Source organism: Neolamprologus brichardi, chromosome 17 (assembly GCF_056152115.1).
Source record: "Neolamprologus brichardi isolate AB-2024 chromosome 17, ASM5615211v1, whole genome shotgun sequence".
NCBI lineage: Eukaryota > Metazoa > Chordata > Actinopteri > Cichliformes > Cichlidae > Neolamprologus > Neolamprologus brichardi.
In genome coordinates, this window is record NC_142120.1 from 4,971,028 (window position 1) to 4,998,419 (window position 27,392).

Consider the following 27,392-nt stretch of genomic DNA (forward strand, 5'->3'; position numbering starts at 1 on the left):
TTGGGATCTTCAAACGACGCGTCGACTATTAAATTAGTCGTCGACGATTTTGATAGTTGATGTAATCGTGACTAGTCGACTAATCATGGCAGCCCTAGCCTGTAGCATTCTGTCTATTAGCTTAGCACAACAACAACAACACCCAGGAAACACACAGTCGCAGAGAGAGAGAACGCGTCACCCTGTAACCATGGCAACCGTAACGCTGCCGCCTGGACCAACAGAACGTAGCTGTCAAACCAAACCCAAACAGTCCTGACCCGCCACAATATGAAACAGGGAAGTACCGCCATGTAATCCATTTATTTCAACAAAGTAACTGTATTCTAAATACCACCTTTTTAAACGGTAACTGTAACGGAATACAGTTACTCATATTTTGTATTTTAAATACGTAACGGCGGCACATGTATTCCGTTACTCCCCAACACTGTGTGTTATTGATCACAAAGCGTTTGCGAGAGGGCAAATAACACGAAACAAGGCTTTGACACGGAGCGAAGAGTGAATTAATTGAATCACAAGCAAGCAGAGGGAAGACACTTGGAGTTATTGGGACACTGCCAAGAAAAGGATGAAAAGTAGGTTGGGAGAATGTAGGTTGGATCACACAAGAAAGAGTTTGCAAAGTTGAGCCATCATGAACGCATTCTTGGTCATCAACACCCCCCCAGAGAAAGGATGACTAATGTTAAGATGTAAACTCATGTGTTCCTCTGTTGTGGATTCCTGGCAGTGACGTCTGAAATTGTTATCGTTCATGATGAGAATGTTATCACCAAAGATTTTAGTGTGAAGGTATTTGTTGAGATAAAGTGTAGCTAAAATGTAACACCACCTGAAGACACATGCTTTGGATTGCATGCGGCGCCTTTAAAGCCCCTCTTAAAGTCCTGAAGATCTTTTGACCGGTCATAACAGGAAGTGCACAGGTGGATTCAGGTATATTTTTTTTAAATGTCTCCATTGCTTTTACTATCATTAGTTATACCTGTGCTTCTCTTGCTGTTGTGGACAAAGGTGGGTTGCTGTTTCTCTTGCTGCAGGAAAATATTTTACCACCCGGCTTAATATTTTGCTCCGAGCGCTACTCGTGAACCACTTACCAGCCTTTAACATCACAAGTCACGACCCTCTTGGCCATCTATTTTCAGGGTGCTCACACCCACTCCTTCTATGGAAAGTGATTGCGTTGACCTTTTTGGCCCCATAGAGCTCGCATAATAGTGCTCTTATTGAAGACGTCGCTGACAACCATCACTTTGAAGGGAAGATGGAATTGCCTGCTGCGCGCTGGTTCAATGCTGGCAAAAAACACAAAAGACTGTGTGTGTGTAGTGACGCAGCAGCCGATCACTTTTTCTCCCCTCGTCTGTTTACATGCGGTTCTCAACAGCGGGGAGCGCAAATGATTTTGGATGAGAACACAGTGGTGGTGGCAATCACTGAGACAAAGCTGTATTGAAGAAACCCTTTCTGTGCTACTGGAAAGTAATGCTTTTGTCTTCTCTGTTGTACCCCGGCTCTGTTTTCGGAGTATTTTCGGAGCTGCTCTCGCAGTGTGTTAATATACATCCGAGAGAGTGTCTCATATGCGAGCTATAGGCCAAAGTGCTTTTCTGTAATCAGGTTTGAGCTTTCAAGTCAGTAAAGATTTTTGCACTCTGTGGAAATTACTATCGACCTTGGTTCTTCTGTTGTTTGCTCACTGTGGGTGTTTAGTTTGTGGTTTGTTTGTTTTTTTTGCTATGCAAGTCGACGGGTGCGTATGCGCAAAGTGCCGCAACATGTGTGTGTCTATTTGTACTGTACACAACATGCAAGCTGCACGCTAATACAATCCCTCTGCACCATCAATCTGGCTGGGAAGCTAAAGGGTGAAGAAATGCATTGATAGAGATCTGACGGAGACGGTGAAGAGAAGTCACTGGCAGATGTCAAGAGCTACACACACACACACACACACACACACACACACACTATTAAAAACAGAAAGATATGTACTACTTGACTGCCGCATGCAGAAGTAATAAGTGAAGGGAAAATAAGCGTACACGATGGCCTGACCCTCAAGGTTGGACAGCTGTGGTGTTATTTTAAATGGAGGTGATAAAACATGGACTCAAGGACACACATACCTTTAACACCAGCAACTTGCTGTAAGATTACATCATTTATTCCCGAGTCACTGATGGACTCGGGAATAAATGATGGAAAGTCACTTTGGAGTTGTGAAAAAGCGGGTTCAGTCAGGATCACTTAAGTGAAACGAAGATTGTCATTTTTATTTAGTTCAGTTTTATTTATCAGTTTTATTTATTATTATCGCTAAATGACAACAACAGTTTACCTTTATATTGTAAGGTAAACACCCTAAAACAATAGATCAAAACCCCCAAATCAACTGATCCTCCTATAACAAGCACTTGGCGTTGTAGGAAGAAAAAACTCCCTTTTAACAGGAAGGATCGGGGTGGGGCAGCCATCTGCCATGACCTGGTTGCGGTTTAAGGGATTTCATTATGCAGGAATTTATATTTGTTGTGTTTTCCTAGCAGGGATGTCTAAAATTGTTTTCACCATATTCAGTTGTTTTCTATCATATTTAGTGTCAGGGTATTTATTATGATAAAGCAAAGCTAACATTGTCTTGCTGTGGCTCTGGGATCTCAGTGTCCATCCATGTGCATAACAGATGTAACACTGTTAACATTAGAAGCATGTGAAACGAGAGCTGGGGTGGGTTCCAAAGTGGCTTGCAGATGAGCTGCAACTGTAGGCAGGTTTATAATAAACAATTTAAATAAACATGTTAATGACTATTTTGGTAAGTTGTTTAGCATTTGTATTCATTACTTGATATAGTTTCTGTTTCTTGGGGATTTACTTAAACTTTAAATAAAGTTTAAATAAAAAAATGATAATTAAGAAGTGCTGGGGGCCACAGAGTTTTCTATAGTCTAAGCTATTAAGTACAGCCTTAAAGTAGGGGTGGGGAAAAAATCGATACTGTGTAGTGTCGTGATATTTTGTTTGCTAATAATGTATCGATACAGGGACAGCAGAAATCGATATTTTGTTACAAAAAAGGTTTTTGTGCTCTGACTTCAGAGCATGTTGATCCTTTTTCTGAGCAAGAATCCTGACATTCCTTCACTGTCCAAATATGTTTAACTTTTTTTTGGCAGCAATAAACATGACAGTTTACTTATTTAAATTTAAGACATGTTTTATTTTAATTAAGTTTAAAACTTTTTTATTTAATGTAAAATTATATTTTGTTTTAATTTACTTTCAAATTCTTCAGTTGCTGAAGGGGCTGCATAGTTTTCATAAATTGCATAGTTCAGAATAGCTATAATTGTACCAGATGGTTGATTCAGTTAAGTTGGACTAGACTGTAATACAAACCGTTCAGTTTGTCAACAATAAAACTGAAATGAGAGAAAGACTGAGTGTGAGACTTTGATATTAGATAAAATGAATATTGATAAAGTTTACCTTTATGTACAGAATCTGAATATCGCAAAATATTTTAAAAAATTGCAATAATATCGTATCGTGCGTTAAGTATTGTGATAATATCGTATTGTGGGATGTATGGTGATTCCCACCTCTACCTTAAAGCCCATTTCATAAGTACCAGCACCATTGTCTGCCAGTCTACAGCCTGCACCACAAGATGTTTGCTGGGAGAGACGGAGGCAACACAAGGCCTAGGTGGCTGTGGACTTGTGAATGGTCATAAACCAGCAGGGTAGTTGCAGTGGATAAGTGAAGCTAACACCCTGATAAGGCCTCAGTTGAGTGCTACTGAAAGATCTGAAATGAAATGCAGCCTCAGGCAACACGTTTTACTGCAGATACCTTTTGCTTCTTCTAGATGGAGTTTGCCGATTAGTGCCTCCATTTACTTAAACTGTGAGTTCGCCTTTGCTCGCCCTGCTGGCCCCTTCCTATAAGAGGCAATATGTTCTGCAGCACTGTAAAGGAAAAGGGGTGCACTTGATTTATAAAACCAGATGAACCAGTAGCTATTAGAGGTGGGAATCACCATACAACTCACGATACGATATTATCACAATACTTAACGCATGATACGATATTATTGCAATTTTTTAAAAATATTTTGTGATATTCAAATTCTGTACATAAAGGTAAACTTTATCAATATTCATTTTATCTAATATCAAAGTCTCACACTCAGTCTTTCTCTCATTTCAGTTTTATTGTTGACAAACTGAACGGTTTGTATTACAGTCTAGTCCAACTTAACTGAATCAACCATCTGGTACAATTATAGCTATTCTGAACTATGCAATTTATGAAAACTATGCAGCCCATTCAGCAACTGAAGAATTTGAAAGTAAATTAAAACAAAATATAATTTTACATTAAATAAAAAAGTTTTAAACTTAATTAAAATAAAACATGTCTTAAATTAAAATAAGTCAGAGCATGTTCCAGTCCATGAAAAAATTGTTTGTAACAAAATATCGATTTCTGCTGTCCCTGTATCGATACATTATTAGCAAACAAAATATCACGATACTACACAGTATCGATTTTTTTCCCCCACCCCTAGTAGCTATATATTAAAAATATATTTTAAAAAAAGAGAACAAAACAGCAATAATTTTATCCATTCAAAATTCAAAACTGGAACTGAGATAAAAATGTTAACATGTACCGAGTTTTTCTTTTTTATATACAGCAGATCACAGTAATCAGCTCATCTGCTGGGACTGTAGCTGAGCTTGACTTTATGGACTCGGCTGACTCTATACTTGATGTTTACACTGTTTCGCATGCTTCTCGCTGTTCTTTAGTCATTTTATATTAGATTGTTTTCATTAAGATGTCATTTTCCTGAAATAATTTAGTGGAGACTGAGTCCCAGTAAGACCTATGCAGTAAGACCTGTTGACCTTGTGGTCGACACAGGCAATAAAAGCACAGACTCAATGGTTCATCAAAGAACAGGAGAGAAGAGCAAAGTCATCCATCAGCTAGATGTACAGAAAAAAAGCCCATATGGAGCCTTTCAGCTGAAGGACTCCATATGGGCTGACACCTACATTACACACACTGTATGTGCACACATGCATTTCAAAGTGTTTAACCAGTCGCGCCTGCCCACACACTCTTGCAGGCATTTGTTCCGCCTTGTGCCCCCCCTCCATCAGTCAGACAGCTGATGACATTTTCAGCACACACATATAAAATTCAGTCACATTTGATGCTCTGACATTTTATTTCCACACTGATGTCAGTCGCCTCCTGTGAGACATAAAGGTAAAATAAAACAAATCACAACATCTCCCGCGGATTCTGCCCGGCCAATTAGATTTTTTTGACATTTTGTGTGTTTGATATCTGGATGGAGAAGTGGCTGTATCAGATTGGGATTTTTTTTTTCCACGCTGTCTCACAAAAACACAACAAGCCAAGCTTTCAGATTGCTATTGCAACCCAGATTTGGACTATTTGACAAGTAAGATTACTTGACATACAGTAGAGCTCCCTCGCAGCTTTATGTGCAGCTGGGGGAAGGCAACGACAGAAGGAGGGGGAGGGAGAGAGAAACTGACTGGCCTAATGAAGTCATCTCCATCCTGGTCACATAGCATAGAGGCTGCTTGAATTCCTCCAGGGATGCTGCCGCTCTCCCTGTCTGTCTCCCTCATGTAGAGGCCCCCAGCTTCAGCCTGCACATCCAAGCATGTCTTCTCTCACATGCACAAACACAAGTCTGACCCCCCCCCCTACTGATTGCACTTCAAGCAGGCAGAAGCTAACATGCACACACACGAGAAAGGAAGAAGGTTGGCACTGCACAAAGAAAGAGAAATGCCTCCATCCTCCTCACTTCCTCACTCTTATCCCCCACACCAGCTCCGGGTAGCCTCTAATTACACACCGCTAATCAGTCGCTAACACGTCACACAAGCACAAGGAATTTCTATCATCTGCTGTATTATAACACAACACGGCACCGTAAAGATCTAAAACTAATATATATTATCAGACTAAGCACGTCACGCTCTGCGGCTCTCAATTGGATGAAGACATTTGACCTTCGTTCCTTTTTAGCAGTCGTGGTCAAACGTCGGCCAGTGACGTGTTGATGGAGGAAGCTAGCCGAGTTGGACTAAACTGCACTGAAAGCGGTGACAAAGGCGATTAAGGTAAAATGCCACTAGCACCGATGTGTAGCTGTGCGCCGTGCGTGAGTGATAGTGGCGTGGCACATTTCGGCACGCGTGTTTGTGTGTGTTGAGATGTTCTCTTGGCTCTCCCAGCCCTTGTCAGGAAGAATTAGGGCAGCTCTCCTAGAGAAGCAGAGAGAGAATACAAGCTGCTGATGCTCTCCTTCAATATGTGTGTGTGTGTGAGGGAGAAACCGTGAGGGGGGGTGGATTGATTGTGCCAGCATGTGCTTTACTTTACGCTCTGTAACAAATGAATTTTTTGGATAAATCAGTAAAAATGAGGGGTGGGCACAAAGGAGAGCTAGACAAGAAGCAGGTACGTGTAGCTCGGTGCTCAGCGACCTGTTGAGAGCGGTTGAGCATACCCAGTTGTTTCCTCTCGCTCCACGTGTTTCCAAGAATATTCCTGGTCTGTTGCTAAGCGTGGCCACACACTCGCACACACGCATAAGTGAATCCCGGGATGATGGAAACCGCATTTTAGTGTTTACAGATTCATTTTTAAATAGATTGTTGGGGAGAAAAAAATTTGCAAAGCCTTCCTCTCTGTCAGCAGTCTTGTGATAATTTCTCGGTACAAGCCCTTAAAGCTCCATTAAGCATTATTTTTGGTATTAACATTTAATGAGAGCACTCCCAGCGAGGTGAAAAGGTTTCCCGCAGCATAAACACTCGAGTCTTTTAGCAGCTCACAGCTCCCGGTGCCTTTTCCGGCTCAGGGTTGGCAGGTCTGCACTTACAGGAAAAAGAAGAATTCTCTCTTCTTTTGGAATCACTTTCTGATTTATTTTTAGCATTTCTATTTGTTAAGTGTTACATTTGATTCCATTTGTGCCAGTGTATATATAATATATATAAATTCACCCGTTGCCTACTGGTGGTGGTCAGAGGGCCCGGTGGTGCCAGTGTCCGGCAGCCTCGCCTCTGTCAGTGCGCCCCAGGGCGGCTGTGGCTACAATGTAGCTGCCATCACCAGTGTGTGAATGACTGAATGTAGTGTAAAGCGCTTTGGGGTCCATAGGGGCTAAGTAAAGCGCTATACAAATACAGGCCATTTATTGCTCCTCCTAGCTGTTGGTATGCTTGCTTGAACAGGTCCTGTCTTGCTCAGTTTATTTTTTATTATGAGCCATATTTCAGAGTTTAAGAAATTCTTATTCATCTTTTGTAGTTTTGAGACTTTTTTTAGCCAGCCTTCTTTTGATTGGCTGACTGAGCAGATGGGCAGGGCATCTGTGCTCACAGCCTGAGCTCTGTGCCTTAGATGCCCTCTATCTCTATGACATAATGCAAGGCCAAGATGGGGAAGAAAACAGTGAAACAGAGCATTTAGAGTAACCTGACGCCTGACTCAGCTTTTGAGTCAGTGGTTACTTGTTGGTTACTGTTCAAAACTAATATGAGTATTAGCCACGGTAACTGTAAATGCATGACAGAGTCAAAGAAAAAGCACGATAGATCTCCTTTAATATGCCAGGATTAGTAGTAATCGTTTTTCCTTGTGGAATTTCCTTGTTTTTCCATAGACAACCTAATGTATGTACGCAAGTGTAAAGACTTTCCAAACCCAGCTATATTCTTCAGTAGCCATTTTTCGTACTGATTATGCAATCATGATTGAATTGTGTGCGGTACTGTTCTCGTGTATTTATAGCAGACTCTTTAAAACAAGAACTGTCTAGATTTGCACCCTTACAGTAGTGCTGTCTCAGTGTCGCAGACTTGCCTGTGTGTGTTGTTAAGCTGATGTACGAAGAGTTGTTAAATCTGAAGTATTAATACAGTAATCGGGAAGTTCCTGTTCATTTGTGCATGTGAGTACAGGGTGTGCATCAGTGAGGCAGTGTACATCGGGAGTAGCTGAACTGGAAAATCACTGGACCATACACAGGATGTCCTGTGTGGTTTTGTGCGTGTCTACATGTGTGTAACTGTAACTAGTTCAGTGAGATGGTGTAGTTTGCACAAAGCCTATTCAGGTCATGGTCAAACCTAGAGAATGACAGAAAGGAGAGAGGGAGAGCTTTGGGGGGAAAAGAAGGATTAAACAGAGCAGGAATGAATGCTCAGGACTCTCAGTGAGAGAACCCCATCTCCCATAAGAACAGGAGACTTGGAAATAAAGAAGACTGCAGTAAGGATGAAGAGTAATGATTTAAGGACTGGAGAATAATTCAAGATCTGTAAAAGCTCAGCTGAGGGCAGGCGAGGTTAGAAAAGTGGAGACAGAATAAGACGCGCTTGTGTTCTGCATCTGAGCAGGTGACAATTATTTTTACAGAAAGAACACTGTTTAGTGGGGATATTTGAGACTAGTCAGCCAGACATTTAAAACGTCCCTCACTTCCCTATGAAAGGAGCATATTAGGCTACGTTCACACTGCAGGTCTTGATGCTCAATTCCGTTTTTTTGATCAAATCCGATTTTTTTTTGTCTGCTCGTTCACACTACAAATAAAATGCGACAGCAAACGCGCTCTAGTGTGAACGCTCAAAGCGGCCGCATGCGCAAAAGAAGCCGTCACACACAACGCGCTCTGTTTAGACCCAGAGCAACAGTATTGTTTGACTGATGGCCCTTAATATAAAGACTTTGGACTTCACGTTTCCCAATTTTTGCTTTAAGTTATTTTGTTATTTACATAATAATGTAAATAACAAAATAATTATCCTTATTGCTGTTTTAGAGGAGCGCTGCTTCAAAGGATAGTTGCAGATTTCTGTCAGAATCTGCAGATTATGCAGTACAAATAAAATGTTCACGTTTCTCCAACGTTGTCTTCCCAACAGTTTCACCGGATGGCCAGGAAGCGTTCACGATGTCTTCTCGGTCGCTTCTCCGGCGCTGATAATTGGCGTCTGTCTTGTGTCAGTGACGTAAAAGACGGATTTAATGCGACTTGACCGTTCAAACAGCAGTCGCTTTCTGAAACATCGGATATGTATCGGATTCAGTACCACATACGAAAGTGACCCAGATCGGATTTGAAAATATTGGATTTGTGTCGTTCACACTGTCATACCATGATTGGATATGAGTCGCATAGGGTCAAAAAAATCGGATTTGATGCGCTTTCGCCTGCAGTGTGAACGTAGCCTTTGAGATTTAGAGTTTTTTAGAGTTTAGTCTAGTTTAATTTAGAGAAGTAACTAATTTTGGAAAAAGAATTTGCACTAATGTTCCTCAGTGTAAAATTGTGAAAACTTTGAATGTCTTATTATATATATTACATAATATGATCAAAAGATGATAAAAATCTGGAGAAATCTCTGTTTGCAAGTGGCTGAAAATCGGTATTTGATGATCATCATCAGCACTGCATTAAAGACAGGCGTGATTGTGTCATGGAAGTCATTGCATGGGCTCAGGAACACTTTGAGAACACAGGTCACCGTGCAGCCACGACTGCACATTAGAATAGAAGCCCTATGTGAACATCCAGAAATGCTGCTCGGCCCAGCTAAAGTTTGTTTAAAATGAAAACTCATCAGCGGTTAGTCGAATTGGAATTTGAACTTTTGTTTAGAAAATATGGACACTGTGTCCTCCAGACTACAGTGGAGAATAACTACGTCTCTGATGGTACAGGTGAAATGGCAGCTTGTGCGTCTATAAAGGCGTCATCAATGCCAAAAGATGCTCCCAACCAGACTCTCTGACTTTCAGAGAAGACCAGTAACTATCGTTTTAACTTGGCAACGCCTCACTCCACATAATGGGAAGTTGTAATTAAGGTGGAAAACAGTACTTATCTAGAAAACCAGTAACACTAATGTGTAAACAGTTTCTGCACAGTGGTGTGGATGCTAGCCTCAAACAAATGAATCTCAGAAATACAATTCAGTTGAATCACAGCAGGAACATTTGGAGGTGGAGCAGTTAATCTAGCCTCCAGCGGAGCACTGTTTTAAGTATACTTATATATAGTTTAGGGCATTCGGTATAGCTCAAAGGAGCTGCTTCCTCATTTATACAGCGGGATTTCAGTGTTTTTCCCTGTCCTGGAAAAAGACATTCACTCTGCTGTCACATCATGTCATGTAATTGACCGTAAAGTCAACATAATGAGGCTGACATAAGGCGCACTCTGCACACGGGTTAAACGATTACTCTGCACTGTAAGGTGTCATGGAAATGTGTGATAACATGGGACTGTTAAAGCTGGTGTTTTTTTTAAATACTGGATGGTAGGAAACTGTTAATTGTTATTTTTACATGAAACCACGTTTGAAATGTGGAGTGGGAAAAATCTCTTTATTGAATGTGTTACCAAAAACTGACAGCCAGAATGTGCTATGGCACCAACTACGAGAGGCGACAACAGCAAAAATAATATTAATCTGAAAAATGATGATGACAACATGACAAAAAGTTCAATATTTTGTCTAAATTTACAGTAGTTTTCATCCAAAATGACATTTAAACTCTAAGTTAATTAGACTGACTGAAGAAAAAAACAAAAAACTGCAAGTCAAGCGTAAATACTGATTCACGAGTTTGCTTGGATTTCCTGTTTTTGGCTCCAAAATTGAAAATTTGAAAAGAAAACTTGGGGTGAGATTAGGGATGCAACGATACCAATTTTTTCAAACCGATACGATACCGATACTTGGATCTGAGTACTTGCCGATACAGAGTACAAAAAACGATACTTCTACCACACACACACACACACACACACACACACACACACACAAATACAATTAATTGGAAGACAGGTTTTATTATATTCCCTGCCGATAAAAAATAAAATCTTAATGAAAATGACCACAAAAAAATTTCAAGTGAAAAATAAGCACTTCTGTTAAATTATTGCAGAGTCTCCACATTGTAATTTTACAAAATATCACTGAACTATTGGCACTGTCTCGAGCTTTCAGAATAATAAATAAACACTTCTGTTTGGAATAAAATAAATACAAATTAGGTTTGAAAATAAAATAAACTTTTAAATTTTTGCAGAGTGTCCATATTGTACACAAACGCTTTGAGTACTCCGAGAGAGTAGAAAAGCGCTATATAAGAATCAGTCCATTTACCATTTACCATAAAATAATAATTGGCCCCCTAGTGGCCAATCTAAAAAACTACAACAGAAATGACAAGCCACCCTCTGATTAATGAAATAAGTTGGTATCTGTTAACTTTTCCAAGTATGAGTACACACACATTTTACAGTATCGGTATCGGTGCATCCCTAGGTGAGATGATGGCATCATTTACAGAAAAAGAAAACCTTAGCCTCAGAGCTCCAGCTTGAGCCGCCGCCGCGCCGCCGCTGCTCTCTGGACCTCCATGTTCTGTGGCTTTTAAACCCCTCTCCTCTTTTCACACTCTGCCTCTCAACTTTTCTCTCTTTCTCTGTGCCCGTGGTTAAGCCTGGACTGCAAATAGAGTCCAAACGACAGAAATAGAGCAGATTAAGACACAGTCTGAAACACACACACACACAAAAGCTTCCGCTTGCTGCTGCTTTCACAGTTTGGGACGGATAATTAGACGGATTGCTGTTTTTCTTTTTTTCTCAGTATGTAACTCTTTCACTCAACACCTGTGTTTTTCCCAGTGTAGTGCTCTCTCCTCTCCTCTCCTCTCCTCTCTCTGCCCTCATCGAGTGGGCTAAAAACCCAATTTATTTCTGTAACATTGGACAGGCTTGCAAGGTTCCCAAGGGGTTTTGCTGCTGCGTTGTAGAGGTAACACACTGTCCGGGACGCGGCCTCTGAAGCCGGCACTAGGAATGTGTTTGTTCATTTAAAAATAGGAGGGGGGAGATGAAGAGGGGAAGTGGGAAAAGGACGTAGGGGTGGAAGAAAATAGATCAAAGGGAAGGGGAGGCTGAGACCCGAGAGTGTAGGTGAGAAAAACGAAGGTGGGGAAGGTGAGCGACACGCGTATCTCAGCACCGACGGCATCCCTCCGCTCGTTGAGTCGGGCGCAAAAACAACGCAATACAGCAACTGTCAGTCAACTCAGTCAAGTGGTCCCAATTGGCTCTCGGCAGTTGCCATGGTAACTGTCCCCACACTCCTGCTATCGTGCAGCTTTCGACCAGCACCACCCCCGATGAGCAAATTCACAGGAGTGTGTCTCCAGTTTGTGTCGGTAGGAGACAAAGAGCAATAACCCCCCTCTGACCCCACATTGAAGCTTCATCATATAATTAGGGGGCTGTCACATTAGCTGGAGATGCTGCTTCACCCTCTCTCTCTGTGTCTGTCACAGTGACATACCTCTCGTCTCCCCCTGCTTTCCCCCGTGTTTTTTTTTTTAAAGTTATTCCTTTGTGTTTTTACAAGCTTAGAGAGAGGCTGAAGTGGGAAATGAGCATTAAAAAATAGTCTTTGCTATCCATCTGGTATATCGGATTTCCCCTTCCTGTTGCAGTGACTGACAGCTGTCACAGGCAGGGCCGGGATGGTAGGGGACTGTACTGCTATCGTTTGCCCCCAGGAGGGTGGAGGCACGGTTCGACAGCAGTCTGGGATCAGCACTGTCATACCTGCCTGTGACTTTTGCTTGTGTTATGTGAGTTGTACTTTGAAACTGTGCAGCAGAGGGTTGGAGCATAAGAGTAAAGTTGATGAAAACAACAAACTTTGTTTATATGATTCTTGTTGCATTTCAAAAAACTAAAGTAAACAGAACTGCTTGTTAAAAAGTCAATCTGGTCAAATGTTGTAAGTCGTGACAACATTGCTCCTCCATCAGTCATGTTCTTGCAAAGTAACCAGTCTGTGTGTAAGTCGTGACAGTCGTGACAACATTGCTCTGTGTAGAGTCTGACCAACCTATCGGTGAGCTGTTATTGAAAGGTGTTAGCTATTTATTGATCTATCGGTACCTGGATTTATCATGGCCTGATGAATGAATAATTGAAAAGGACAGATGGGATGAACACCTATGTGGGGGAATATTTTGCCATCCATAGAACTCACTGCAAGCAGAGTCGGGCAGATGGTAATCCAACAAATCCAGTCCACATAATAAGGAGGGGGAAATCTGTTTGTTTCATGTCTAAAAGAAAAATACATCATCCAAAATATTGGAATATTGTATTGTTAAATCATCAAATACTGATAATAGTATTAGTAGTAATAATAAAGTAATAGTAAATAGTAATAGTAAAGTAACCAGTCTGCACAGAGACTCTTCTGTAATGTTGCAAAAAAAGTATATGTAAAGTTTTGTAAAGTTAATAATAATGCAAACATTAATCAGAGATCAATACATGATGTTACTAAGACGATGCCCCAAGAGATCTTTTTTTTTTAACTATTTAGTTAATCGCTTGGACCTTAAAATCTGCAGAGAATTGGTAAAAACTGGTGTCGTCTAGATACTTTGAAGGTTTGCAGTGTGAAGGTTAATGTTGTACACGGGTATATTTTAACCCAAACCACAATAGTTCCTATTCAAACTAAGTAGTTTTGGTGCCTAAACTTAACTAGCTGGCTTGGAATAGGTTGCTTAAATAATGAATGAGTTATCAACAGAGCAGAGCATTATTTATTTTTCTGCTGTAGGTTGATTTGTTGTGATTACTAATCTGATACCACTGGGACTGGTGGTTACATGAATTGTAAATTAATAATATCTATGATACTTTTAGTTACATATCAGCGATGCAGATCAGCGTTTTAATTAGTGCAGCATCCCGGCAGCAGGAAATACATTAGAAAAGAGAAGCTTCTCATTGCTTCACTTCTAATCTAGTAATAAAGAAACCCCTAAAACAAACCAGTGTTAAAGCGACATTATCTGTTGGCTACTCATTTTTATTTTGTATTTAATAAGCACTTTGACTCGCCTACACTCATCAATTTTTAAACGTAACCTTGATCTTATACCAGTCGGGTCCTCAGTTCATCTGCTTTTCTGAAACCAGTTGTTTCAGCTTTTTTTTTTCCTCTTTCCTGTTATTGAGAGCTTTCTTTTGATTGGCTGCCTGAACAGCCAGTGGGTGGGGCTTCCGTGCATAACAGGGATCTCTGCATTCACAAATGCATTAGCATAACATACATACATGTACAAAAAATAAGGAAAAGAAACAACAGCTGTAGTCATTTAACCAATCCTGAAGCTTTAAATGTTTTTGGTAAAAGGCAGAAATGTAGGCGTCCAACAGCACAGTCATTAAACTGGGAGGATCTGTGGTCCTCTGCCTGTACTGGCCATCACCTCAAAGCCACAGAGGTGACTGCATGGAAAATGGCCAGGTGACCTTTATCAGTTGAAAAGTAAATTTTACAGCTGAAATCTCGATTATTTTAGTAGGCCATGCAGGATTTATAATGCAGCAGTTCTTTTGAGGTAGCGAAAAGATTACTGTTATTTAATAACCGTATTTCCACAAAGAAAAAAAAACAAATGAACACATGTAGGAGTAACTAAGTTACCAAAGGGTTTAGCATTTCCTTCACTTAAACATTTCTGATTTGTTCTGTGATCTGGAATCAAGAAAATGAGTTCTCCATCACTGAGCAGCAGCAGAATGACTGGGAGCTAGAGCAGATGCCAAAGGTGGTGTTTGGGAAGAATGACACAGAGAGGAAGCTGTAAACATACCCAAAGTGGTAAGCCTCGGGGTACTTTATTGTAGAAATCAATATTTTGAGAGGGGAATGAGACGTGCGCTTTTTTGCCAGTGGTAGAATTTTATTCCTTTCTTCATAGTGTAGTCTGCAAAATATTGCACAACATTTAAATTACAAAAATAAAAGCATCAAAATTTCAAATCGCTGCCACGAGATGAGCGTTTCTGGGAAACTCTGTGCTAAAAATACAAACACTATTTGAGTCTTTATTCCTGCAGACCTCTCTGTGACTCGGATGGCAGCTTTTCGCTTTCCGCTGTCTGCCTCTGGATAAAAAGAGAGAAGGAGCGAGAGGAAAAAGAGTGAGCCATGACTCATTCACATTATCCTCTGAAGTGGAAATCCTGACAACGTAATCACACATACGAAAACACACACACACACTCACAGAGTATACGCATGCAGGGGGAGCCCAGGAGCTCATTTGGAGTGCCACCATGTGTGATGTGCTTTGAGCAGCAGTCAGTTTGTAGATGAGATTCAACTCTTGAATATTCTATTCGGACATGTGCCCCTAACTACACCTCCATGGTGACACATTATTGCAGTGGTGAGAGTGTTTTATAGCATAAATGTGTGTGTTCATCATCTGATGTCTGGGTTTATTCGTAAAGTCACGATAAGACTTCTTAGAGGGCTGTTTTGCTTTACCTCGCCACACTTTTGCTTACAGCGAGAGGACGCCGACTTATTTCGAAAGAAGAAGAGTTGATTCACCACTCACCGTCACCGCCTGTGATTGTGACAGCAGACATGGGATGACATAGCTGTCACTGTGACTGTGGCTTGTTTCTGTTGTTATGATCTTGGCTGTGACACATTTGTTTTTAGTATGTGCAACACTGACTACATGCAGCACTTGTGGGTGCGTGTGCAGTAATGGTCATGCTGCTGCACTTTGAACCCTTGTGGCCAGTCGGGAATACAGTTGTCAGGAAATGGTAACAGATAGAAGTAGAAACAGTAATTCCAGCTAAAGGTACCGTTACAGTGTGCCGATTTAAATGGTTAATGATCACTAAATGCATCAGTTCTCTTCCTGTAGTTTCTGTTGAGTTTTTATGACAGTCACCAACACATCATGAATCAGAAGTAGTATGAATCTCTTTGCAAAAAAGAATCAAGCATCAAACTACAAGGCTGGAAAAAGTGCCAGAAACTGCAGTTCCTCTAATGGCCACTTGAGGAGGGCTCCAAGAGCGAGCACCTCTAAACGTTACAGCATTAATGTGTGCCTCAAGATAATGAAGCTGTCTAATAATGATGTGTACCTTAGTGCCAAAAACTGCAGATGTTCCAACAGCTGCTTGAGGCCCATCCCAGTCCACCTCTCAGAGTCTGTAAAAATGTCCAACTTAATATTAAACAGCATATTAATTGCCCCGTACAAAAACATGGGTAGTCTCTATAGCCTAGCATAATCTGCCTTCATAAAAAATGTAGGTTGGGGTAATTCTTTAAGTTCTCACTTGTGTGGAGTCGGTTAATCTTTAAAGTTAGGGGCACGACTGCTGCCGATTGCCGGGCATGCCACACAGGGGGCTGTAGCCAGTAGTTTAGTAGGCCTTGCGTTTACTGTGGTGCTGGTGCCTTTAAGAGCATTAAAATGCAATTAGCTGACAAATAGTAACACTCATTGAACTTGGATATTTAATATTGTAGCATTTTATTTATCTGTTACCGGGCACTACTTAGTAGGTATGCGTATCTGTTCCCCTGCAGGATTAAGAGATGTCGCTAGCTAACCTAGCTTGCTGGCGTTAGTGGATAACTTAGCACTTCACCTTCTTATCCAAATATGCTCAATGCTGGCTATGAAAAGATAATACTGTGGCTGTATCCCAATTCAGGGTCTGCAGCCTTAAAGTACGCAGTCTCAACGATCCTCGAGGGTCGCGTACTCAAAGACTGCTAAGGCCGGAAGTGCAAGGCTTGTGAAATGGGATGGTCTAGCTTCCGTTGCGCTGCCCAGGTTGCCTAGCAACCATGATACTAACAGCTGGAAACGTTTCATACAGCTTTGTTTGACAGAAATGAAGGAGAAAATCATTTGTTCATTTGTTTGTTTGTTTCTACATGAGCTTTGATCATTCTCTGTAAGATTAAGCTCAGCTATTGAACGGCGTATACTTTAAAGTAAAGGCTGTAAAACCAAGTTAGTACAAACGTCACTAATGTCACATGACTTTGCCGACATGTGGCCAACAGTAATGTTTTCATGTTCTTCGTTATTAAACATTTGCACCTAAATAAGTGACATAATATTCAGTACTTACTTAAAGTTTACTCTTCGGGCGCCCCTCATCCGCCGTTTTTTTTTTTTTTGACAAAATTATCCACACCCACCGCCGTGCTATGCATTCTGGGATATGTTGGGCCACGAAGTCTACACCGCCACGTCCTTAAAATTCAGGGAAATGAAGGACGCATTTGAGGGCCACATTTGGAGCAGCCTTCGAATTGGGACAGCCTTCGTCGCGTCGATGTGACGTAATCGGCCTTAAATTGTGGCCTTTAAGGCTGCAGACCCTGAATTGGGATACAGCCAGTGTCACTCAGAGGACTAACGATGAGGCGTCAAAATGTGGAGTCCAAACTAATTGGCAGTGACCATTTTATATACAGTCTGTGGATCGAAGGCCAAAGTGTTGTGAGGTAATGTAAACCTACTAGCCTACTCCACAAAAATAAATGAAATTTGACCTTTCAGGGCTACCATAGTTACACGGTGAAAGTGGTTTGTTCCTTGTCTCCTTAGTTAAGTAAAGATTAGTTATAGTTTGACGGCTTAAAAAGCCATCTTGAATGAGCTAAATCAGAAAAAAAAAGCGAGTTTTTGAATATTCTTTAAACCGTGTTAAAGACTGTGCTAAATGAGCATGAGCAGCTCTGCTGTGAAGCCTCACAGTTACTTCAAAACGAATTGACGAAGGGCAAGGATATAATTGTCACTACCGTGTCCTTATTTATTTATTTGTTTTGTTTGTAAGGATATTTATTTCCTGGTGTTCCCTGTGCTTCTCTCTGTTTACCTAAGGGTTCAGAAAACAGATGCACTGCTTGTTTAAAAAAAGAAGTGTGTGCTAATCCTCAAATGAGCTCATTCATTCATCAAATAAATGAGTTGTGCTTGCAGTGGTTTAATCAGTGAGATACATGAGCTCAGAAAGGGCAAAGCTGAGTTAGTTGCTTTGTTACGTGATTAAGGGGATTTAGAAATAAAAGACTAAGAAAAAAAACTATAAAATAACCATAAAATACATCAATACTAAGGCAGAATGGATGCTTGTTTTCATGTTGATTATACTAAATTCTGACCCTACCATGCAAATGTCACAGCAATTGAGAAATTGAGACACATCAAACCAGGCAACAATTCCTCCGTTCTTACCTGACACAAGTAGCATTCTGCTCCTCGTCTCCTCGTGAGCTTCAAGGTTCACTATGTTGTGTGAGGTGCTCTTCTGCGTGCTGTGGTTGTAATGAATGCTTTTGAGTTCTCTCTGACCTCTGACATCAACGAGTATTTTCTTCGAGAAAACTGATGCTCACTCGATATTTTCTTTCTATCAGACCCTTCTCTGTAAACCCTAGACGTAGTGCTGGGCGATATTGAAAAAATATTTATCACGATAACGATATATATCGTGATATACCACCTGACCTGTGGTCATCTGGAAAGTACGCAGTCTGTAAACAGCGAGCGCAGAGGGTGCAGTCTTTGTTAATGGCATGGATGGTTACGCTCGTGTAAGGCTGCGTATCTCTGCTCGTCCATAGGTCAGTCGTCAAGGCATAATGCACGACACTGCAAACATCCTTCTCCACTTTGGCCCGGCATGCGTCATATAAGTAAGTTGACTTATAAGGACTTTGATGAGGTCACGAAAGCTGTCCTTCTCAGCTACATAAACAGGGGCCATGCCTTTACAAATGTAACATGAGATGGCTCCTGTGATTTGTTTATGGCGCTGGGACGTTTTCTTATAAGCGCCTTGTGTGAAAGACTGCTGTATCTTCAGCTGGCTATAGTTTTCCTTTTCCCAACTTGCTCCCGTCATTCCACAACTTGGTTTAGCTCGGATTTTCTGGATTCTTGAGCATTCTTTTTCGTAGACCTTCTGTAGGTCAGTGGTCCCCAACCCCGGGGCCTCGGACCGGTACCGGTCCGTGAGTCGTTTGGTAACGGGCCGCGAGAGTTGAGGCTCAGGTGTGAAATGTATAGTTTTCAGGGTTTTTATCGGTTTTCAGCGTTATTTTGTTATCGTTTTTATCGTTTACTCGGTTTTCCTTGGTCTTTTCACGTGTGTTATGAATAAATCTTCTTTTTTTTCGGTACCGGTACTAGTTTTATTTTGTTGTATTTATCCGCGACACCTTAAAGGCCGGACCATGAAAATATTGTCGGGCATAAACCAGTCCGTGGCGCAAAAAAGGTTGGAGACCGCTGCTATAGGTGATAGAAGAGATTTGTTGTGTTGCCATCGGGTGCAGGAATAGTTTTATAACATAGCTTGCAAATGGGCGTCTTCTGCTCTGTGTTGGTGCTGTTGAACCCAAAATGTAACCAAATCACAGACGTACCCCCTCTTTTCGGTAAAAGTGCTTCTTCTTCGCACGTCCATCGTTTTGAGTTACCGTAAAGCATGTCGCAAATCCGGGTGCACGTAAAGCAGCACCATGTCGCAAAACCACAAGACTGAGTTTCTTTGCGAAAAATATAATTTTTTCATACTTTATTTTCTCTTGCATAAAGTTAAGAGTATGTACAGTGAGAAGACAACACTAATATATTTGCCACAGGCTATTTAATGGTATATTTCATTTAATAGTTTATAAAATTAGGTTAGAAATGATAGAAGACAAATGGCACGACAGACACTTTTCTATCATCCACACGATATATATTGTCATATCGCCCAACACTACCTAGATGTGTTTGTTTAGGAAAATCCCAGCAGTTTGTCAAATCCTGAGAGTAGCCTGTTTGGCACCAGCGTTCAAGTTCAAGTTCAAATTTTATTCGCCACATGCAGTGGCAGGTTGCCCTGCAGTGGAATGATATAACAATATAACGATGTATCGGATGACTATATGAAAACGTCTATCGTTTCATATTACACTATCGTTCGTTTTCAGTGTTGGGTGTAATGCGTTACTAAGTAACCCGTTACTGTAATTAAATTACTTTTCCACTGAAAAAGTAGAGTAACTAAATACTGTTCATTTTTAGGTATTTTAATTACAGTTACTTACAATGTACTTGCGTTACATTGTAAAATAATTAAACTCGCTGAATATCATTATTTAATTTCAATAATTTATCTTCTAAACGTAGAAGTAAACTCTGCCGCTTTAACATCGCTGTAGTGTAGGTGCACGTCATTTCGCTGCACAGTCGTATTATAAAGCGGACGATGTCGGACTCGGCTGAAGCGTGTGGCTGTTTTATGAAGTGGATATTTTCCCGTCTCTTCACTTTTCTGAAACAAGCAGACAAGAACATTACAGTAATATGTAAGTTATGTCGTGGGGAGAAAAAAAACTATCGGCCGTTGTTAATAGCAGGAGTAATCTACCGAAGCGCCTGACACGAGAGCAGAGACGAACACTTCTGAGTGATCTTTGTTCATCATCCACGGATATCACCGCGGCAACTCCTGCTAAGCAGGCAAAACCTGATTTTCCTTCAGCAGCACAGAAAGCGTCTGAAGGTGAGCTTAAAAAATGATTGCAGGCTACATTGTGGAAGAGACGCTACCGCTGCGTACTGTAGTCTCAGTCTTTAAAAAAATGTATTTATTATTTAAAGAGTTTAATTTCTATTGTTTGTCCACTCAAGGTTTATAGGGATTTTAAAAAGTATTTAGTTAAATTACTTATTGAGTAATTAAGTTACTTTTCTGACACAGTAATTAGATAAGTATTTTAAATACAATATTGACTAAGTAATTAGTAATTAATTACTTTTTTAAAGTAACTTACCCAACACTGTTTGTTTTGTGGTGTCGCAAAATCAACCGTTTACAGCAATATTTTGTCATTGTTTTGATCACTGTATTCGCTATATTTATTTCTTAAACTTCTTTCTTTCTTTTATATTTAAAATAACCAAACTACTGATGGATAAGCGACTGTTTTTACAACGACGGTAAACACAGCGTGTTGCTCCGCCGTCCGCTTGTTTATTTCCCACATAAACCTTTCACAATAAAGCGGAAGACCCTGTTGAGATTTTTCAAAATAAACTGAAACGATGACAAACAGAAAGACCAGTCAAAACAAATTGAGGACCTTATTTCTAAACGAGGGGCTACCTCTGTAGCATGTGTCACAATCTGGCTGGGGCAGACTGTATGTGTTTGCAAAAGAGGACTCAAACGCAGACCAAAAACTGAACGTGGCGTGGATTTAACAAAAAACAAGCCGTTTATTGAGGCTAGCAAAAAGGGTACAAACAAAAGGGCATTGGTGAAACTAAACAATAACCTAAACTGGGTGAACTAAAACTAAACATGAAAAAAACTTAAACATGGTGAACTGACATGGATATCTGAAGTTGTGACATGGATGAGCAGACGACCTGATAAAGAATGACTTAAAGCACACGGACTAAATACACACAGGAGGATAATGAGGGAAGTGGGAACACATGGAGAAACAGCTGACACACATGAACATAACGACGTCACAAGGAGAGAGTAACGCTAAAAACATTGAACATAGGAACACCGGACCCCTTCAAAATAAAACAGGAAATATAATGAGACACAGACATGACAACATAAGACACACAGACATGAAACACACGCAGGGCAAGGGAGACTTCACAGGGGTTGAAAACACATGGAGGAACTAATAAGCAAATGAACATAGGAAACCTAATAAGCTTAAACATACACTATAAACATCAAAAGAACTAAAACTCAAAACACTGGGTCATAAGACCCAGGATCGTGACAGCATGGACATGCTTTGGTTATGAAAAGTCTGACACGGACTTTCTACCACCTACGCAAGAGTCACGTAAAAGAGTATGGAGAGAGTTTACTAATGAGAAGCAAAAAAGAGCCGTCAGGTGCTCTAAATAAAGCTTAGACTCAAACGTTAGAACAGGAGTTTCCCCGCAGGCGCCGTGTAATAAATACTCACAAAGAAAATGGCAGCCGTTACAAGTTATGGCTAAAAATAGTTTCATGCATCGGTTAAAACACTCGACTCCAGGTACACGACACCAGCTGAAAACACTTCACACAAGTCGAGTTGCCCGAGATTCACAGAATTTACAGAAAGTGTAAAATTTTTGTGATTTATATCGTTGTCGGGACGATAAATGTCTTCTATTAGATTTTGGTCATATTGCACAGCCCTAATTTAAAGTCACTTAACTCACCCTGTTTCTCTATTGTCATGCTGAGTTTGAACTTAGGTTGATCAGATATTTGCATTAAATGTGCCGATTTAGTTTTTTACTTGCAGTTCATCCAGTTTATTTGCTTTAAAATCTTTGGAAATAAATGTACTTGGATTTTATTTCCTGTCGACAACACAAACAGGCCTGAGGAGAATTTATATTGCTGCACTATTTGACATTTCCTCCAAAATTAATCAATGTTGGATTGATTTATAGATTACAGTGCATGTTTTCATTATAACTAAATAGGAGTGAGTTATTCATGTGAAGCCCAGTAGAACACAGAACAACTGCACTTTTTAGTTTGCTTGTTTCAGTTAAAAACATAAAGTTTTTTCATCGCTGTCGTCTAAAATCAGACAATTTCTAAGGTTTTTAAGCAACAGCACCTACCAGCTAGATCAAAACAGCAATGGTTATTTAGTTATTTACTTTATTGTGAAAGGGACTATGACCAATACACTTGTTGTGTCATTTGACAGTACAGTCTCATTTTTATGTGCTGACTGATGCAGTTAAAAACAGCCCATTTAAAATCCATTAAACTGACACTTTAGTTTTCAATCAGCAAGAATACCTTCAGTGATCTAAAAAGAATTCAAAGCACACAATTCATTAGCAAAAATAATCTTTCTGACATGTGAGATCTAGTAATGTTGGTTAGCCTAATTAGTGCAGCTCAGCTGTGAGCGCATTTTTGACAAACTAGATTTAGGCTGGTGTCTAGGCGTGTATCCACAAACAGCAGATTTTGTGTTGCTGAAAATATCCCGTGTTGAATGGTGGCATTTGTGGAGACATAAAAATATCTGACTCAAGTTTTTAAATCTTTTTGTAATAGACAGATGTGCTGATCAGAGACACGGAGTTTGTGTTCACCTGCAACAGACCACAGAATATTTTCTTGTTATGTTGAACGAGGTTAATCGTTGTAACCGGAGGTGTTTTGTACCTAAAGGAGTAGCTTCAGGCTACATCCACACGTACCCGGGTATTTTTGAAAACGCAGATTTTTCTATGCATTTGCACCTGTCGTCCACACGTAAACGGCGTTTTTAGTCACTGAAAACTAAAAACGGCCAGGGTGGATATTTTTGAAAACTCCGTTTTTGCATTTACGTGTGGACAAGAAAAACGGAGAAAACGCAGCGTCAAAGGTGTGCGCCTTTTTTGACGTCACACTGTGCGCCACGTTATTGTTTCGGTGAAATTAATTTCTACAATACTGTTACTGTTAATTGTTCTCTCTGCAGTGTTTAAATGCTTACATACACACACAGTTACTGTCCCTCCACACATACCACTCGGTTCTGCTTCTATGTCCCAGCTTTGTTTACTTTTTCCCCACCGAGGCTTCTAGACTTCTGATTGGCCAACATTTCTACACGGTTAGGAATATATCGCCACCTGTTGCTTTGGCATGTTCCTAGCAGCGTTTTCCTTCATTTCTGCCTTTACGTGTGGACGGGATTATTTTTTAAAAATACCCGTGTACGTGTGGACATAGCCTGAGTCATTTGCTTTGCTGAAGGATTATGGGTGGACTTGTTCCCGCCCTGTAAACATCTCAGCTGGATTGTTGTGGTCGTGTAGAAATGGTCACTGGGGAGGCCGCGGTGTCGTCACACCATGGACAGACAACAAAACAAGCAATTAGACGTATAAATGATTTGTGTGTCTGTGGATTATGGGAGGAAACTCAAACAGAAATCTGACCTGAAACCTGTAATTTGACATACTCTAGTTCAAATAACCGCGTCAGAGTGACAACAAAGCATTATGTGTGCTGCATTTGTAGTAAATGCTCTGACATAAGTGAGGCTACAATTTTCAAATGAGCGACAGAGTGAGCTGAGAAGCAAACAAGCAGGAAGGACCGCCGGGATACCAAGAGGTTGGGGATTTTTTGCTTTTAGAGCAAATGCAAGAGTGAGACAGAGAGAAAAATGTCATAGATTGTGTTGATAGGTTCACATGACAGAAAGACAGAGAGGTGCAAGTACAGAAACAGAGAGAGAAGTGAGCTGAAAGAAACAAAACTGTGACAGCAACGCTGGTACTGGAAAGCAGCTCGCAGCCTTGATACTCTTAAGCCGTCGATGGTTTCAGGGCTTTGTCTTAGAGCCTTTAAAAGTCCGCCACAAGCCCTGGGAAATGATGGATGATGGGAAACATTATCCATATCTTTCATGCCCTTTGTGCAGCCGGGGCATGTCACATGGATTAGAGTGACTGGGAAGAAGATTTCTATTCCTGCAGAGCTCTGTACAGGCTGATTTCACCAAAGTGACAAGTTAGTGATCCTGCGTGTCCTGTTCTGCTCTCTGATCTCTTCTTCTCTCCTCTCCAGGTGCGACTATCCTCAGCATCCTCCATCTTATTATTCAGAAATCAGAAGTAATCATAAGCTGTCATGCTGTTTTTATATCAGCCCACCTTTTTTCTTTGTTGGAGGGGGTGGGGCATAAATTCTTCATGGTTGTATTAATGCCCATCTTGGCTGAAACACTAGTTTGGATGGCTGCACACTATAATGAGTCATCACTGAGAAGATTAGCTCAAACTTGGTGTTTTTGAAGCAAGGAGTGAAGCACCATAAAGACTAAATTCCCATTAAAAGTTTGAACTTCTATTATTAGTTGTATAAACTAGTGGTTGTGTTGTTATTGTGGATTTATTCTCTAAATGTTGATTTATTCTCTAACATCAAAAGGTTTTCAGGTATTTGATGTGGAGGATAATAATACGTGCATTTTCAGACTTAAAGCATTTGAGTTTGGTTGTGCTGTGAAAAAATATTTGCCATGATTCCTGATTTCTTCGTTTTTTGCATATTTGTCACACTTACATGTTCCAGATAATCAAAATGTGTTTTATATTAGAAAAAAATATACCAGAGTAAATATAAAACACAATTTTCAAATAACTTGATTTATTTAGGGGGGAAAAATATCCAAACATGCCTGACCCTATGTGAAAAAGTTATTGCCCTCCTTAATAAATCATATTCATTTGGATTCACTATGTTTTTTGGGAAAACTTTCAGTTTCATTAGCCACACCCAGGCCTGATTACTGCTAGCAAATTAAGAAATCATTTAAATAAAGTGTTGCGACTCCCAGAGAACCACGGAGACAGCCGTTATCCACAAAGGAAGAAAATCTGGACCAGTCGTGAAGCTTTCGAGGATCGGCCAGCCTAGAGTACCAAAATTACTCCAAGAGTGCAGGTACAACAACTTATCCAGGAAGTCACAAAAGACCCCAGAACAATATTTAAAGAATTGCAGGCCTCAGTTGTCTCAGTTAAGGTCAGAGTTCATGATTCAACAATAAGCAAGAGACTTGATCAAAAATGGCCATGGGAGTAAAAACCACTGCTGACCAAAGAGAACATAAAGGCTCGCCTCACATCTGCAAAGAAAAAATTTAGATCCTGAAGTCAGTTTGTGGACCGATGAGAATAAATTGAACTTTTTGGAAGGTTTGTGTTTTGTTAAATCTGACATGAAACTTACACAGCATTTTATAAAAAGTACATCAAAGCATCGGTCAAACGTGGTGGTGGTAGTGTGATAATCTGGGGCTGCTTTGTACGGAGCCCCGCAGGGGACATGGGAGAAAAAAAAAATTAAGACGGACTTTTGCGGGATCTTGCAAAACAAACTCGGGATCTCGCAAAAGTTGAATTCCAACAATGGCGGCAGCTACTTAGTTGTAATATTACTCTTTCTGGGTCACAAAATACACTTTTAAGATATTTTGAGGCGTGAATGTAGTTGTGTAAACGTCAGATACCTGCTCGGTTTACAAGACTTCGTTTTCGGAGATCTGACACCCACTAGCTCGAAGCTAACGGGAGGTCGAGACCTACTACAGCCGGGAGGAACGCCGCTTTCTCGGCACATCGTGCCTCGACCTCCCGGTCGGCTTCGAGCTGGCGGCCTCCGAAGAATGCGGCTAAAACTTTTGCGAGATCCCGAGTTTGTTTTGCGAGATCTCGCAAAAGTTCGTCTTAATTTTTTTTCCCTCCCATGTCCCCTGCGGGGCTCCGTAGCTTTGCTGCTTCAGGACGACTTACAGAAAATCCTGAAGGAGTATGGCCGATCATCCGTTCATGCTCTGAAACTCATGCGCACTTGGGTTATGCAGCGGGGACAATGATCCAAAGCAGACCAGCAGATCCTCTCAATGTCTCAAAAAGCAAAACGAAGACTTGATCCGATTGAGATGCTTTGGTATAACCATAAACAGGCCATTCATGCTCAGGAACCCTCCAGTGTGGCTGAATTAAAACAATTCTGCAAAGAAGAGTGGTTCACAATTTCTCCACAGCTAAGCAAAAGACTCATTGCCAGTTACTGCAAACACTGATTGCAGTTCTTGTTATTAGGTTTAGGGAGCAGTTAGTTTTCCACACAGTGCAAAGTAACTTTGGATAAAATCATCATTCAAAAGCTTCATTTTGTAATTACTCGGGTTATCTTTGTCTGTACTGTATATGTTAACTGTAACTATAAGCAGTATGCACAGCATGGTGAAAATCGTGGTATACACAGCACTTTGCATGTTATATTTTTTGTACTCCTGCACCTCATCAGGACGTTTCGCAGGTTTACTGTAAACACAATGTGAAGCTGGGAACATAAATAGTCAGTGTGTTAGCATGGATTCATTCTCCAAGGCAACTGTGTTTCTAATTATTTCCCATATTGTGTCTCCACAGAAACCTGCTGGATAGGGACACCTTCTCCAAATCAGACCCAAGTAAGACGACACCTCTCTGTCACTCACTAAAAACACGTTTTAGTTAGTTTTATATTTTTCACTGCGTCAGTGAAATATAAAGAGGAAACAAAGGGGATTCCTTGATGATTTCCATGATGTGTTTTGTAAGCTTTTCATTTGATTTGCATAAAGAAAGGAAACAAAAAGAACAGTGCTAGGAATACATGAGAAAAAACTGGGGAACAATAAGGGCTATGGGAGCGCTGTAAGGAAATGAAATAAACAATTAATTTGGAGATGAACGAAGCTCATTTCTTTTGCTGTGACTCAATCTGTGTTTGAGTATTTTCTCACTAAATATGTTGTCTTGGCTTGAGGCACGGCTGACTAATACACAAAGCCTGAGAGCTTGAAAGCTTCTTCCTATAGATTCACAGAATG

At 40.6% G+C, this 27,392-nt stretch overlaps 1 protein-coding gene across 1 annotated transcript in view; it reads left to right on the forward strand.

Annotated features, from left to right (window-relative positions):
• The window catches only part of LOC102791628 (copine-8), a 134,838-nt gene that overhangs the window by 7,991 nt on the left and 99,455 nt on the right, over window positions 1-27,392 (forward strand). Inside the window, exon 2 of the mRNA XM_087830909.1 lies at window positions 26,950-26,990. Within this exon, the coding sequence (XP_087687035.1) occupies window positions 26,950-26,990 (41 nt within the window). The remainder of the gene's footprint in view (window positions 1-26,949; window positions 26,991-27,392) is intronic.